The sequence below is a fragment of the Eurypyga helias genome, unplaced genomic scaffold (assembly GCF_000690775.1).
Source record: "Eurypyga helias isolate BGI_N326 unplaced genomic scaffold, ASM69077v1 scaffold12286, whole genome shotgun sequence".
Classification (NCBI taxonomy): Eukaryota; Metazoa; Chordata; class Aves; order Eurypygiformes; family Eurypygidae; genus Eurypyga; species Eurypyga helias.
Window position 1 is genome coordinate 59,799 of NW_010254727.1, and position 16,807 is coordinate 76,605.

At 37.9% G+C, this 16,807-nt stretch overlaps 1 protein-coding gene across 1 annotated transcript in view; it reads left to right on the forward strand.

Moving 5' to 3' along the window:
- Nucleotides 1-16,807, forward strand: part of SLC4A10 (solute carrier family 4, sodium bicarbonate transporter, member 10) — a gene marked incomplete at its 5' end in the record, with an annotated part of 80,610 nt that overhangs the window by 50,442 nt on the left and 13,361 nt on the right. Inside the window, 5 exons of the mRNA XM_010153115.1 lie at nt 9,152-9,257; nt 11,936-12,097; nt 12,345-12,458; nt 12,968-13,129; nt 15,797-16,048. Of these exons, the coding sequence (XP_010151417.1) occupies nt 9,152-9,257; nt 11,936-12,097; nt 12,345-12,458; nt 12,968-13,129; nt 15,797-16,048 (796 nt within the window). The remainder of the gene's footprint in view (nt 1-9,151; nt 9,258-11,935; nt 12,098-12,344; nt 12,459-12,967; nt 13,130-15,796; nt 16,049-16,807) is intronic.

A 16,807-nucleotide genomic window follows, 5' to 3' on the forward strand; every position in this document is an offset into this window, starting at 1 on the left:
GTTTTTAACCTTAAAACTGACTGGTGGAAATGCCAGTAAGCATATTGATTATCTTGTAAGAGCACATCTGCTGATTCCAAGGATCTGTGCTCTGAATGCAGTGAAGTGGTAATTCCACTTTCCCCTCCCTTCTCCTTCATCAGAGTTTTTATTAGCTCTTCAGAACCAGCCCCAACAGTTGCAAAGAATGGAAAGATGGGCTCTGTTGGAGCAACTCTGCATCACCTGCCCACAAGGACCAGTGCTTTCACAGCAGGCTTGATGCAACCTGAACTCCGTGGGTTTGCTGAGCAGATATTCATGTATTACTCTCTGTCCAGGCACAGTGGCCATTTGCCCAGAACATGAAGGTATCACAATTACTGTCCCCATGGGAACATCACAAGATGAGGCGTTTCAAATAACCCTCAGTTTCAGATAGATCAGAAACTGGGAAGACGAATAAGCGTAAAAGCTTACTTGCAATAAAAATCTCATTTTTGTGTACTTGAGGTTGGGGATTGTTGCTTTCACAAGGAATTAGAAGCTTTTTCTGCAGCATCTGACTCCAGTCCTTCTACTTGCAGCTTAAATGGGTAACAGACTTGGGCTGAAACTGGTCCTGTCCTTAAAAGACCAGCATACTCTGTTACAGAAGCTAATTAGTATCTGCTGTTTGCTAATTAAAACAGCTGTTTGCATTTTCCTCTTTGGGGATTTTAAAGACAAGTTTTTAATTGTTAGTAAAGCCTTGGCAGTTCTTTAATTAGCAATGGGTGAACTTCAAAAGGTTGAGCAACTCATTCTCTTTGAATGCTCAGCCAAAGCTTATGTAAAACTTCATCTTGGATCTGCAATTCTATACTAGAAAACTCAGGTTATAGTGTAAAATGTCTGTGTTTTCTGTATTCTGCCTGTTGCCCAATCAGAAAGTTGATGATAAATAGATAAGGACACTATATATTTGAGGCTTTCAGTATATGCTGTGACCTAGCCCTCCTCTTTTCTCCCATGGGCTTTCCAAGGATGCTCTGATGTCCATAGATGGTCCTACATCCCAGTACTGTTGCCTTTGCCCTGGTGCAGACATGAGTTTGACCCAGGAAAATCATTGGCGTGCTGGTAATACTGTCCTTTGGAGTACTAGAAAGACAAAGTAGTAATGGAAAATGGTTTGTATTTCAACCAGATTGGAACCATATTTCAAGTGAGAAAGAAAACCCATTTTGCATTTTGGGTGGGTTTGAATTCTGGCATAAACAATCTCTGTTGCCAGAGTTTGGTGTAATAGACTACTGCATGCATCTGATGCTTAAGAGTCATTGCTAGTATCTGCCATAACAAACCTTAGAAGACCATACAAAGAATATTCAGAACAGTTGGGATTTTTTTTTTGTTTGTTTTCTAAGTCAAGCAGATGCAAATATTTGAAAATCAGCTGAAAGACCTCCTAAAAGATTTCTTAAAAATTCATTTATATCATTTTACCATTTTGATAGAAGAGTTTGAATTTGTTACAGAATTCTATCTCAAATTGACAAAAATATCTTTTGCTGTATGATCTAATTAATGTAGAACTAGTCTGCACTTTTAACTCATTTTCTTTCTTACACTTATTTGTTACTCTGTGTTGAAATATTGGTCCCAGTTGTCAGGTGATGTATTTGCAGGCAGACCTATTCAGCATGCTGTGTAACTTTTCCTTAAAACATCACCTTTATGATATAAAGGTGATAACTGATAATGAACAAGGCATTTAAGACCTAAATCAAAAGAAGGACAAAGACAACCCTATTTGCAGTGGGATACTGTGCTTCAGTTGTTTCTTTTTTAAAAAATTGCATTGTTTTGGAGGAATTTAAATGCAGTAGCTGCATTGTTTATTAAATAAAATACACATACTTTTTGATCTGGGCTCTTTTTTTTTTTTTTTTACTGTGACCTTTTTGTATTTGTCATGCCATTAGCATTTGTAGGTTGGCATAGCAACTCTTATTTTTGCACTCTCCTCCTCCTTCTTTTTCCTACCCATGTAGCAAATATATCTCCAGTTAGAGAATCCTGTTTGTAACACTGATGCACATCAATTTTAATGTGTGTATTAAATATTAGGATATCAGTTTTGCTGGGAAAGGAGAACTCTACAACTGGGTGGATTAAAAACAGGTTCTCAGAAGGAAAACAAAGTAAGCATTGTGGATGAAAGGAATGTGATTTAGAAAGCAAGCCGCTGTTCTTTAAAATACAAGCATTTTAAGATAGTTAGAATACAGAGGATCAATTATTTCTCTGTGTGAGGTTGCTTAGATCTTGGGACATTATATACCTTTTGTATTTTTTTAATTCTTTTTTCAGAGCAATGAATTAATGTTGTTTTTAATAATTCTTTACCAGAAGTTACTCAATTATTAACAGATTACATTGAATAATTTTAAAGTGGTTTCTTGGCATAGTAATATGCATATTGCAATCTGTCTTGGTATTGACATGCACTTAAGCATTAGGAGTAGAAAATCCCACTCTGATGTAATTAAGGAGCCAAGATCATGTCAATCTTGGTATCTTTTACAGGCTATAGAAACCATAGAAGCCATTGCTTCTGGAAAGCATTGTGAAGAATAGTTTTGTGCATACCACTGTTAGAACAATCAAGTTGTAAATCTTTCATTATATAACTTAATCTAAATACACTATTATTGGATGAGAACTATGTTGTTCTATACCCTGTATTCCTTAAGTTGCAGGTGGAATGAGAAAAGTCAGTGATGCTAGAATCCCAGGCATGTAATAGAATTCTAGTTCCTGTAATGATTCTTAGAACTTGGATATGAATATAGATTTCCTTTTCCCCTTCTTTATAGTTTATTTTTCCTTCAGTTAGGTAACTGTGCTGTGTCCTGTGTGTCTTTCTCTAAGAATGCCCCTCTTCTTCCCAGAACCATGCAGCTGCCATGACTGAGTTTAAATGCTGATTTCCTTTCTGCTTCTTGACAAACACTGGAATCCAGAAGTGCTTTTTCTTTATTCTGTTTATTCTAGGACCTCCCTATGTTGATAGCTGGTCTAACAAGTACCCTCAGAATCTATAAAGCCTTACATAAAATCCTTAGGTGGTTTTGTTACAGTACATTTGTGTGTAATGCTACAGTACACCTGAACAATCAAAACTTAACGTGACCGTACAGTGTTACAGTGTATTACAGTCTATTATTTCTGAATCAGCATCTCTGTATGTCTTTTTTAACTTTGGGAGTGGGGTGAAGTGATGTCCTAGAACCATTTTCCAGTGCAGGCTTTCAGATGAATTGTCAGTATCCCAAGTAATCACACTACTTTTCTGCATGTTAAATTCTACGTATGACAGTTACATACCGCAGTACTGCTGAGAACGCATGGACTCCATACTGCAACAGGCAGCTAATAGAGACCAACCTTTATGATGGACAGTCAAGGTTAACAAAACTACAGTGTGATTATAAATCTGTTTTCTAGACTTTATTCTTGACAGAGCAACATTCTTCTCCTTATGTGCTATCCAAAGAAACCTGATCCTTTGAGATTTGTTCACTCTAACATCAGTCATGTCCTGTCATGTGTGTCCTCTCTCTCTGTCATCTCCGTCCCCCGCCCCCCCATTTATCTCTTTCTCTGTGTGTGAAGTTATTGTGCTGCTGTGTGAATTGTGTAGGTACTTCTATAGACTTTTCTGTTTTCCTCCTCAGCTTCACCAACTAAACTATATAGGCTTCCAACTTTAGAGAATATACATGGCAGCCTACTGATGTGTGTGATTGTCAGAGATGTGCTACTTGACGTAATAGCTCAGTGGTGTAATTCAGGATGGCAGATCTCATGAATAAATGAAGAAAACATTCTTGCTGTGCCATGACAGCTGTGCTTTGAAAGGGTTTAACGATACTGAGGATAGAACTTAACTGGCAAGTCCATTTCCCATCAGTATTATTTTGTTTCCAGTCTTTTCTTCACTGAGACTTTGATTTTATTGCTGTGAATGCTGATGCAAGGAGGAATATGGTAAACATAATGCCAGGGATATATAGGTTTTGTAGGTATGGGACAGCAGGAAATCTGTGATATTGTTGTTGTCGCCTTCCCATAGCAGTTGTTAGACAAACAGAAAGACTCTTTGAGTGCCCATAGTTCACATGCAAATGATGTATTTGGAGACAACCTAAACATGTATAGCTTTCTGCTATAGATGTACATTCCTTCAACCTTGTAAATGCAACGTAGAGAATACTTACATATATATTCTAATACCTTACTTTTAAAACAAAATCAGTGATGTTACCTTCCATTCCATACCATCATCTTACTCTGTTGTGTGATCAGTACACAGTGCACTCATAGAGCATACTCTGTGTCTTTGGGAAAAAGCTTCCTACTCATATTACCAAATATGTGCTCTGGTACTCAGTGAGACATATTGTTTAAACAAGCACATTTTGGAACTTACTTGTCATACTTGCCTGTTGTTTTTTTAATAATATAAATATTCATATTGAGCAAATCTCATTCTCTAAGTGAGCCAGAAAGAGATTTCGCCCTTCTACGAAGGGGAAATGGTATGTTGGCTAATCATGAAGAAGCTGCAGTTGCATCTTTTATGGATCAGATCCTTGCTAGTATAAATAGGTGTAGCTTGTGGTACGTACATGCTGAAAAAACAGGAGCTCCAAAACACTGCCTTATGGGGGATCAAATCATCAACAGTAAAAGCCTCCTGTTCCTGAAAGCAAGCTACTGAAAAATGGCAGATGCCTAGGGATGAGGTTTTCAGAGGAGCTGCTGCACCTTCTAAGTGTGTTTTATTTACTTAAAAAACACTGTGCAAAGCTCTAGTTTGAAACTCTTACACTAGTGGCAGTGGCAGCAGAATAGACATGCTGTGTGTTTAAAGTCTGTGCGAGGAGGAGGCTGTGCATGACAGGTTAAAGAGGAGAAAATGGTGAAGAACAAGCTTGAAGAATCAGAGGTCAGAGGTGGAAATATTAGAGGGATTCTCCCACCAGACCTAGGTTAATTTGAATTGACAATTTAGGAGAAGTTATTTCTGAAAAGGGTTATCAGGCATTGGAACAGGCTGCCCATGCAGGTGATTGAGTCACTGTCCCCGAAGGTATCTAAGAGACGTGTGGTGCTCAGGGATATGGTTTAGTGGTGGAATTAGCAGTGCTAGGTTAACAGTTGGACTTGATGGTCTTAAAGGTCTTTTCCAACCTAAAAGAATCTGATTCTGTGAACAAATAGGCCTAGGGAATAAATTTCTTATGTTGCAGTAAACAGAAAGTACAGTCAGGGTGAAAGTGTTTGTAGTATAGAACCTTTCACCTGACTAATTGTTGAGCAATAATGATGTTTATCTTTTATTGGTGATCTACAAAAGAGGGGGAAAATTTTCCCAACTTTCTGTATGAAATAATAGGTTTCTAATGTATTAAGCCATATTCCCATTCCCATTGTCCAGAGGAAGAGGGATCATATAGACAGTCTTTTTTGTGCTATTAAGGATAGTAATAACTATTCCTTTTGTGGAACAAAACGCTGGTAGTTGCCTGAGACATCTTGAATCTGCTCTTGTCAAATCCTAACTCTGTTCTTGGAAAACAGGTTGCAGGAAACATTGCACACAGTGAAGTTACACTGGCTGCCTTGAGTTAATGAACTTTATGAAATTGAGTCTTATGAAACAAAAGCAAAAAGAGCTAGGAAAAACGTGGGGAAGTTGGGAGGACAACAGGGAAAGGGATGTGCTGTCAGTGACTGTTCTGCCTGTAGTGTTACAGTTGGATTGGTGCTGAAGATTTACTTGAAGTCTTGGTCCTCCTGTAAAAGGGAGAGCTGTACAGGCTCCAGGGGATACCAGTTTGTCAGCCAGTCCTAAAATTTATTTTTTCTAATCTACCTTTGTTCCCCATCCTGACTTGCCAGAGATTTCTTGAGCACCTTGGAAAATGTAAAGGCAATAAAGATTTCTTGCTCCGGTTATTTTTCTAGCTAGCATGTTCAGGCCATTATTTTTCTGTTACTTTCTCATTTTGTCAGTTCTGATCTCCTGCAGCTTCCTGAAGACTGTCTTGTCTGAAATGATTTATGAGTCTACCTCAGTCTACCTCAGATTTATAAGCCACTTTGTTATAGGCTGTATTAGATGTTTAAATTCCCTAGAAGAAAGGAAGCTCCACCGATTTCTGCCTGGTTGCAGACTACGGACATCTTAAGTACAGAAGGGGGTGACCAGTGACTGGTATCTAGTGCTGGTTTAGATCTCTCAGCCTCCGGCTGCTGTGAAAACAAAGGCACGAGTGACCACAGACTCTATCACTTATGTGCTAACCTATCGTGGATGTCGCAGATACTGTGGGGTATATAAGCACCCATGTTTAGACATCTGAATTGCTCCTACCAGATAAGAACATCTTGTGGTAGCCAAAAGTGTAAAAATGCAAAAAGGATTGTTCTGTCATGGGTGTGATGAAATGGATATGTTGTAGTATTGGCAGCAGAGATTTTTTTTCGCTATAGTGACACCTATTCTTTTGCTGCCACAGCCAGTGTCAGATTCTTCTCTGCCTATATTCTAGCCATGACAAAAGCAGTTGTTTCCTAGCCATGGTGAAAGAATCAAATGAATCATTCTGTACCTTTTAGCATAATGAAGATGGTTGCTGACTCCTGACTAAACAGCATGGGAGTATGTTGTTAAGTTGGTACTGTATGTGGAGCTGAATGTATTGCTTAGAAGATAGACTTACAGGTGTATGTATAGTCTCTCGATTGTTGGTAATAGCGTCAGCTCCACATAGATCTCTTGTAGTGGGCAAGTGTTCAGCAGTTTAAACAACTTCACAAGATCTGAGGAGCATTTGAACCTCCAAGAGGCAATACATTTTTACTTATTCCAGCCTTCTGAGTAATATTTTATCAAAAAAATAAAGATGTGTTAGTGGTTAACAACTCAGTGTATTTCATTTTTTTCTCCTTAGAGCTGACCTCTCAGAGTAAAAAATTACAGTGAATTAGAGATGAAAAGTGTTAAAATATTCAAGCCTTAGTTTGCTAATTTGAGTTTCTCCTTGCAGGTCAATTGTGTTGGGAAATAGTCATCATTGAAGCAATCACATGTGTTATGAAATGTCACATTTTGGTAGTTATGAAATGTCACATTTTGGTAGATAGTACTTTATGTCCTGGTGCTGAATGGTACCACCTTCATGTACCTCCATGTTTTCTGGGCTGGACAGGGAGTGTCTTACTATCTCACACTTCTATAATGTTAAACAGTGAGTGAGATGCTGGAAGACAGTTACAACATGATATACTCTCACATCAAGATGTCAGTGTTGCCAAAAGACATATAATACTGAAAGCAATGTAGTGTTTTTTATATATATATATATATATATATATAAACACTGAAATCGTTGTTTGAATGATCTTCTTGGCAGAGTGTAGGATCTGATCAGTACAGTTAGGGCCTAATTCTGCACCCATTCAGTGACAAAAGCTGGGTGCAGGGTGATTTTGGTCTGCATAGGTGGAGTTTGCACAAGTCAGTCACTTGGTGATGAGCAATCTGCCATCGGTAAATGGTTATGAAACTTGGGAAAGGCCAGACTGGAATGCTGTGGAGGAGGAAAGTGGTACTGATATAGAAATAAATAGGGTGATGATCTCATCTGAAGGTGAATTACTTGAGTTGTGTTAAACTATAGCTTCCATTGTCACGTTTCTGACTAAGGAAATAGAATTTTTGGCTTCTCTAACTTTTAACTGTAATTTTGCAGTTTGCAGCAAGTATAGCTGTACCATGTAGTGTCAGTGGCATACAGAGTCTTCCCTTCAAGTGAGACAGTGACTATGATCGAACAGCCTACGTTACCTTGGCGTACTGTAATCAAACCCCAGTGGCCCAGCATCTGGCCAGTCTGTGATCAGCGATGGACGCCAGGGCCAGGGAGCTCCTGTGCTCACGGGAAACAGTAGTAACCTGAAATAGCCACCTCTGTATTGTAGCACAAACATCAAATACTCCCTTGTGATAACACAGATGTACTGTTTGTTGACTTTATTATGCTGCCATAGCTCACAAGTACTGATGTGATTCTCTGAACCCATTTTGCGATGTTTTAAACTATGCACTGAATTTGTTCATACATTCGTTCTGCACTTGGGGCCTGATCCAGAGCACATTAAGTATGTTTGAAAGATCCAGTCTACTTCAGTGACTTTTGGCTCAGGCCCTTGATTTCTCTAAATGCTGTTGCCTTTTTTTTTCCCTTAATTTTTGTTCATGGGTTGTAAGGGATTTTCCTTTGTTTTATAAATAGCTGCATTTAAAATAAAAGCAAGGAGTTGTACAAAGACAACCTACATCTATGTATATATTAAATGTGCATGTTGTCAGGTGTACAGTATTGTAATCGAAATACTGTGGCACTATTCTGTACTCGCATTGTAGATGGTAGAATATAATATAGAAAATATTACAAATCTAGGTAAGAATTGTCATTTTGTGGAAAGATAGTTGCAGAGAAAATAGATGGCATAGCTGTGAATAAACTGATACTCTTCTATACTGGAATGTAAATGTATGCTTAATGGCTTTCTACTCTGTAGTCATATGTTATCCTGTCCTCAGCTACTCCTGAAAACTTTATCAGAAAGGAGAGTACAGAATTTATTACAACCATCATAAGCACGTTAAAATACCAGCAGGATAGATAGTACTATAGATTTTTAAAGCAGAATTAAAGAGAACTGTGAAACAGACTTGACATCTTGGAACCTACAGAGTACCCTGCATATTTTGAAGGTTTTGTCAAAGAAGAAGCTTCCCACAGTTGCTTCAGAGGCTTCAAAGACTTAATTTTGATTTAAAATTGCCTCCCACACTGCCTTGTCATGTTTTGTACGTTAAGATACACAGTTTTAAATGAAAAGCATGCTTTTAAAGCAGCTGTTGGAAAAGGAAAAACAATGGACACAAAAATCCATACAGCCTTTGGTACTGAACTAAAATTATAATTTGAACTGAAATTATCTGGCAAAGTAGAGCACAATTTCATTATGTCATAAAGTTGGTAATTTGGATTAATTTCTGATACATCTTATATTATGAAGGAAAAATAAAAATGTTTTGTCCTTTCAGATGTAATTGTGTGGAACCAGAACATCCTAGCAATAAAACCTTACAATACTGGCAGGACTACAATATATCTGCATCTGATGTGCCATGGGGGAATCTAACTGTGTCAGTAAGTAAAATATTGGAACTTAATAAATAACGACATAAGCATAAATAATTTTCTCTCTCCTTCTGCAGCAAATATATTGAAAAAAAATTGGATCGTATTTGTTCAAATAAAGCATAAAATATACTTAACAGAACAAAGATTGACATAGACTGTAGCATTATCTCCTTTTGTAAGCACTTTGCAGCCTTTGATAGTACCCATTAAAGGAAATATGTGCATTTTGTGCCCTGGAAACTTCTTGACACTCTAGCACGAGAGTGTGACTGAGATGAAGTCTAAACATGTTAGATGACAATGGATTTGTTCTAAATTCTGCCAGATGGCAAAACCAAAGCTCCCTTGTGTAGAAAGACTCTAGAAGCATTTATTTCCCTTAAAATATTCTTACAGCTGTTGGGGCTATAAAGGAGAGGAAGGGGAGAAATTCTGTAACATTCTCTGTTCAGTGACCAAATTTCTCTCTTATGTAAGCCTTCAGGGTCATATATGTCTGGTTTTAAAGAATTTATTATTTCAGGTTTGCCTTCTTTAAAGCAATATTTACAACTTGATTAAAATGTCATAGTGAGATCAGGCGATCACTTTTTCTCACAAATAGATCATTTCATTACATAGAGAGCATTGAGTGCAAAAGACACCAAACTGGAGGTTTCTCTCAAAAATATAACTGAATGAACCCCATCGAAGGTCTAACCAAATGAAAAGCTTAAAAGCTGAAGTCAAGCAAGACCTGCCTTCCATGACTGCCCTGTCTTGATAGCAGAGACTGCTCCTCACTCTGTTGGTGTGGCAACAGCAGAGAGAAAGTTGAGAACTGCTGGCCTGAGAGATTCCAGCAATCTAGAATGAATATTCTCAAAATTGCAGCACACACTAAGAGCATCTGTGCAGGGGCAGACTCCTCCTCTCACTTTCTCAGATCTCTGACAGTGTTTTTCAGAGTACATTTGCAGCTGAGGAGATTTAAAATAACAGATTTTGTTTTAACTATAAATGTAAAAGACCGGCTGCATTATATAAAACCCTTTAAAACTTCCATAGAAGCTTATTGCCGAAACTTGAGTTTACATTGGGTAGCAGTGTAAGTGACCGACTTTTCCCATGAGTCCCTATAGCTCTCTCAGAAATAACTGGAATTTTTCATACCTTCATGTATTTTCCTTGCAAGCATCATCAGGAAACTCCAATTTTCCTGTTCTAGAGTATTGCAGTGAACGCTTAGACCTAGTTGTCTGTAAATATTTGGTCGGTCTCATGCCACTGTCTTTTTTACTGCTTGTTTCTCCCTGTTGTTTCTTGTGTCTGATACAAGTTTCAAGTTTCTGAAGATACAGATTGTCTCTCTCTCTTAAAAGCGATGGTAGAACCAATAATATTTTTGCTGTCTAGCACAAAATGAGTGAGAGCAAAGTGTTTATTCTGATGATGACAAAATGCTTTTTAGTAGTTATGTGGTGAAATTCATCCCTGTGCTGTGCCAACATCAAGGTCTAGCTCAGGCCAGGACAAGTTTTCTATTTGATGTCCCAGAATCTTGAGAATTTCTTCTGGATTTACTGAGATTTTTCTTTCCCCCCCCCATCTAAGAACCTTTATTTCATCAGTCAGAGGTGCTTTGTATTTTATCCCAGGATTACTGCTACACCAGTATAAAAAGTTTTGCACTCTTTTGTCTCACAGTCATCAAATAGCAACTGTGGTTTTTTTCAAGCCAGCCTTTGTTCAAAGCCGAAATTGCTCATAACATGTAAAGCCAGAGCATTGTGACGCGAGTCTTGTGAGCCAATGACCCAGTTAATTTGATATTAAAAGTTCCTGATCTGGCAAGATATTGCTGCCTGGAATATCTGATTCTTGGTGCTGCATTTCTTCTTCCTTAATATGTGGGGAAGACTTGGGAAGGAGAAGGCAACGATTGCGAGTCCAGGGCTCGTAGCTCAGGTTTTTGGAGCTACTCTATTTCTCCTCCTGTTACCTTGGAACAAGTAGGATTGTATGCAACTAAGGATGGTATTGGAGAATGACTAGATATGTTTTCTACTGCATCTGCATATTTGATCGTGTATTCTATTGGTTAAAAGGAATGTTACAGATTTTGGGTTTTGCTGCAATTTTATCAGCCAGTCTTTTTTAAGAAAAAGCTAATTTGTGGAATGGGCTGCCCCCGTGTGGTATTAAATGTATTGCTCTCCTTTCAGGCTAATACTGTACATGCCAAGTAGCTTTTTATTGAATTGCTCGGCCTGTGTAGTTAGAACAAAAATTCAGTTCTTGAGAATGCACCAGGAGCAGCCTTTCTCTTGGTGGCTTTTGAACTTTGCTTTCCTCTCTTGGAAGGAATTAGGAAGTGCAAAACTGTGTTTGTAAACAGAAATATGTGTACTACTTCAGTTTGAAATAAATCTGATTTTTATTAATGACTTTGTTCATTGTGTGTCTTAGTGATTTCCTCATTCAATGCTGGTTAAAAAAGAAATTCTTTTGAGGGTTTGAGAGTTTTCCATGCATACTAGATAGAAACGTTAGGAATTTTAATTCTTAAAAGAATAAATACCTAAAAAGGATTTACTATTTCTAGTAATACAGTCTGCTAGCAAATTAGGAAAGTAATAGGAAAAAACCCAACAGTATAAGCACGAATATTTGTCAGAACAGTACTACTGTGCTCTCCCTGACAGGAATGTAAAAAGTTTCATGGAGAGTTTGTTGGACGAGCCTGTGGTCATCATGGCCCTTATGTTCCAGACGTCCTCTTCTGGTCTGTCATCTTATTCTTTTCTACAGTAACGCTGTCATCTACACTGAAGCAGTTCAAAACTAGCCGATACTTCCCAACAAAGGTGTGTGCTGTTTTTTAATTCAGAAGTTTTCATTAGTCTTGTGTAAGCATGAATACCATTTGCATTGCACGTTCAATTAACTGCTGGTGAAGTGGATGCTGTATCTTTTTTCTGTTAGAAAATTGTATCAGAATAAACATGGGTTTAGCTATAAGCACAAAATCACTTAAAACACTGAAGAAAAATAAATCCTAAATCACATGTGAATGTTTTTAGTTAAAATTGTCATTTCTCTCAATAATTGTAGGTACGATCTGTTGTCAGCGATTTTGCTGTCTTTCTCACTATTTTGTCCATGGTTTTAATTGACTATGCCATTGGGATTCCATCACCAAAACTTCAGGTTCCAAATGCTTTTAAGGTAATTTGTTGATAAATTGCACTGCCTTATTATTTTTGACAAAGTAGTGTGCTATAGAGGGTTTATTACAGTTTTTTATCATCAGGGAGCAGTGATACTATTCTGAATTTTTCGTGTTCACCAAGTACTATGCAACCTCTCTCATTAGTGGCCCATGTAAGTGAGCCTCTCCCATCAGGCCCCCCTTCCTGCTTCCTAATGTCTTCTGTGTGAGGACCTACCTGGCTCAAATTACTCCAATCCTGGACTACTGTAATGTCCTGGGGCTCCTTCCAAATTCTGGGCTCGTTTTATCAAATACAACCAAGTCTGTAATATCCCAGATGATTTTATTACATGTAACTTTGATTTTTGGTGTCACAGGAAGTTTAGCGTTTTTCTATGCTCTTACATAGATTCATTTTAAAGGAAATCCTATCCTAGTCATGTTTTTGTATGCATTCTTGTGAAGTTTGAAATGCAAATAATCATTAGAGTTCTGACTGCTTGTGCATGATCTGTTTTTATAGCCCACCAGAGATGATCGTGGCTGGTTTATTACTCCTTTGGGACCTAATCCTTGGTGGACAGTGATAGCTGCTGTAATTCCAGCCCTGCTTTGTACTATCCTTATCTTTATGGACCAGCAGATCACAGCTGTCATTATCAATAGAAAAGAACACAAACTAAAGGTATTCAGTCAAATAGTTATATTTTCACTGTCGTTTTCTGCTCCAGGTTATGTCCTTCATCTACCTGAGTATGCTAATTCACTACATGTTATATAGCACCCCTCTAAATTGCTATGCTTTTTCTCTGTTGGTCTATGTAGTACCTGTGCCCTCTGTCAGTGATTTACTCTCTTACAGAAGTCTTTATGAATGTGATTTGGAACAGAGAATCTCAGTGGAGAAAGTGTTATCCTCTGTGCTTTATTAGAAATACTATACCCATTTACTTAAAGAAAAAAAATCTGGAAGTTAATAATTTCCTTAAGTACCATAGTATTAATTGCCTCTTCAGATATTGACAATGCTGTTCTACTGGATTGGATTTTGAAAAGCTAGTAGTGGTTATTTTGTAATATAAGTTTATTTTCATTTTTTCCTCTCTTTATCCTTCTTTGTGATTCCACCCATCCAGTATTTTTTTTTAATGCCCTTCCTGTCTTAGAGAGATGAATAAACTGGAGCTTTAGAGGCACAATGGGTTCTTAAAACAACACAGGACAACTTCCTGCTCTGTTCTCTAACACTTTAGTTGCCTACAGATGGAGAGAGAAAAAGGGACATCACCCCTCTGAGAAACTGTTGGGCAAAATCTAGCAGCAGGTTTCTGTACATGTATATGCAGCGAGCTTAGGCTTTTTTTTGACATACTTTTAATAAGCAGCAATCCAATCCCAAGTTGCTTTAGCAAATGCATTTGCAACCTTCACTTTGCACTGCCTCTTCTTGGATGATTGTGACATTTGATATGTTCTTTTTTTGCCCTCTTTGTCAGCCTGGCTCTTCATGTCAATCCATAGCATTGCATGTGGTTAACTTGACAGATGCAGGAATTTGCTGCCAAGCTTTGGAATGTGTTTTTTCAGCACTGGCATCTGGGAGTCAGATGGTCCTCCTGGCTGCCCCCTTGTCTTGCTGCATTTTAGTTTTGCTGGGGTCTGGTGTAGCATCACCTGTTGCTATGCTTCCTTTTCTTCCCATATGTCAGGTTCCTCAGATCATGTATGGATGTGAGGAAATGCTCTCGGATTCTGTATGCATTAGCAGATACATTCCTCATAAATGTGTCAGAAGGTAAAAAAAGGTGTCTCTGTTAGGATTTAGAATTAAACTCTGTCTTTGAGTGTATTGTGTGTATAACTAATATCTGTGTTTGACACATCTCAGAGTTTATCAAGATGTGCCTTGGAGATAAGACTCATAAGCTCTTTTGGGGAGTGAGGGAAGGTTGCTAGAGTTGATTCTTCTCATTTACTTTATGTGAATTCTCCTTTTTAAATAATGTAAGCAAATAAGATGGCATTTTCATTTTGATATGTGGCTTACATTTTCATAAACCCAGACGCTTCCCGTTTTAGAAGTAAAAGTTGTCTTCAGAAAGAAATGATTTGTTTGCTTCCAACTCGTTTTCCCCCTCTTTTTTTATACTTCCCATAGCAAATTCTGAATAGTGCACATTTCAGCTTTTGGCAGCCTCTGTAGCAAACCCTTCCAAGTTTAGTTTAGTTACTTTTTTTATGTCAAAAGGCATTTGCATGGGTTTACAGGCAAAGTTATGGTTCAACATATTCATGTTGTTTGCATGAACATCACTGTTTCATCAGACCGTGACATTGGATGTGTTGCCATATTGCAAAACTTCATGGAGATATCTAATTACCTGACGTTATAAAGGAAAATAGCTTGAGCTCCTGCTTGCAGCTGTGAGGTGGTCCTGGATATTTAATAACATTGAAAAGAAATCTCCCTGGCAGCTCTGGTAACAGGTACCTATACAACCAAGCTTGATGCAGATCATTGGTCATCCTCAAGTGCAGGTTGTATTTGCCGGTGTGTCAGGGTGTCTAAGATACGGCCAGAGTTTTGTCTGCTGCTCCAAAAGCAAAGCAACGTCCTCCTGTTGGTACATTTATGGAGTAGTTGGCTAATACAGAGGTGATCCAAACCCGAAGGTTTTGTACTGATTTCTCATGTGAGTGTTTGTGATACTACTTCTAAGTATTGAATAGGGAAACCAGTAATTTCTAGCTATCTGTTCTTAGGTAGGATGAAAGAATACTGTCATGTGCTTTGAATAAAACCTTTAGCAAGACTGATGTAGTTTTATGGCCCTTTACATCATGAACTACTTAGCAAATGTTAACTTAAGAATTTTTGTGTAAGAAGGAATCAAAATGCTTGTTTTTCCACCTCCTGTGTAAGGGTGGATGGAGGGTCTATTAAGATCAATGCAGTGGAAAAGTTGGCAGTGCAGCTGGATGTTCTGCTTACTGTTATCCACAGAAGAGATTTAGTTAAAAATGGATGTATTTTCCACTGTCTTACTTGTATCTCTTTTATAAGCAGGAAAGGTATTTGGTGCTCACTGTAAAGTGGATTTTTGATACGTACACTTAACTCATAACTGGAACAAGTCTATTAACATTGTTTCTTGTGAACTAGTAGGAATTCCCTTATATAACCAGTTTGCCATCACTGCTCACCCAACCTGGATAACACATAGGGGAAAAGTATTTTTTCCTACAAGTCACAATTTCTTTAATTGTCTCTAACTGTTCATTAGGAATGCCTACCAGGATCCTTAATTCAGATGTCATTTTATATCTTCTTGCTGTCATTTTTTCTTAACAGAAAGGATGTGGATACCATCTCGACCTACTCATGGTGGCAGTCATGCTTGGAGTGTGCTCTATTATGGGATTGCCGTGGTTTGTTGCAGCCACTGTCCTCTCTATTTCCCACGTGAATAGCTTAAAACTTGAATCAGAGTGCTCTGCACCAGGGGAGCAGCCAAAATTTCTTGGAATCCGGGAGCAAAGAGTCACAGGACTCATGATTTTTATCCTTATGGGCTCATCTGTCTTCTTGACAAGTATCCTGAAGGTAATTTGGAGAAGTAAGAAAAAGCTAAAGAATACTGCACTGAACATTTCACTGTTGTTACTGTATTATTTAATGAGTAAGCTTTCCAGGCACGTTACAACTAGCATAATGTTACAGAGTGATAATCAGAAGTGGAATTTTAATTTTGCTTAATCAAATGCCTAGGGACATCTAACATTTTTAAAATAAAAATGTTGTAATGAAAATCTGGCCTGATTGAAGTCAGAGGGAATTCTGTCATTGACCTGCGGTATATGAAGAGTCACCCTTTGTCTGTACTTCGGGCCCATGGCAAATTATTACGAAACAGTCTTGCTAAGTTCTACCAATATGTAAATTTAATTAGAAAATTTTAAAACATTTTATGATTTCTGGATAATTTAAAAATCTTTTCACAGTTGCAAGAGAAGTTCTATGGTTCACTTCTTGGAAATGAAGATGAAACTCTCTTGCGCTGCCTGCATACTCAACACAGTTCACCCGTGTCCTGAAACTGGATGTCTCGTTATGTGCATATATAATACCAGCCATATATGTAATACTTACTGGTTTCAAGAGTTATGTGACCTCTCTGAAATTATTGAGTGTTGCTACTGGCTTCAGTAAGACCAGAAGTATGACTTGCAGGTTGTCACAGTGAAGGCAATAAGCCTTCAGAACTTGTATTTCCTAGGAGTATTTTATGAAGTATTTCATAAATCCTTCACTTTGAAAACACACGGAATGTGTTTTGTGTATTTAGTCTTTAAAACAGATACT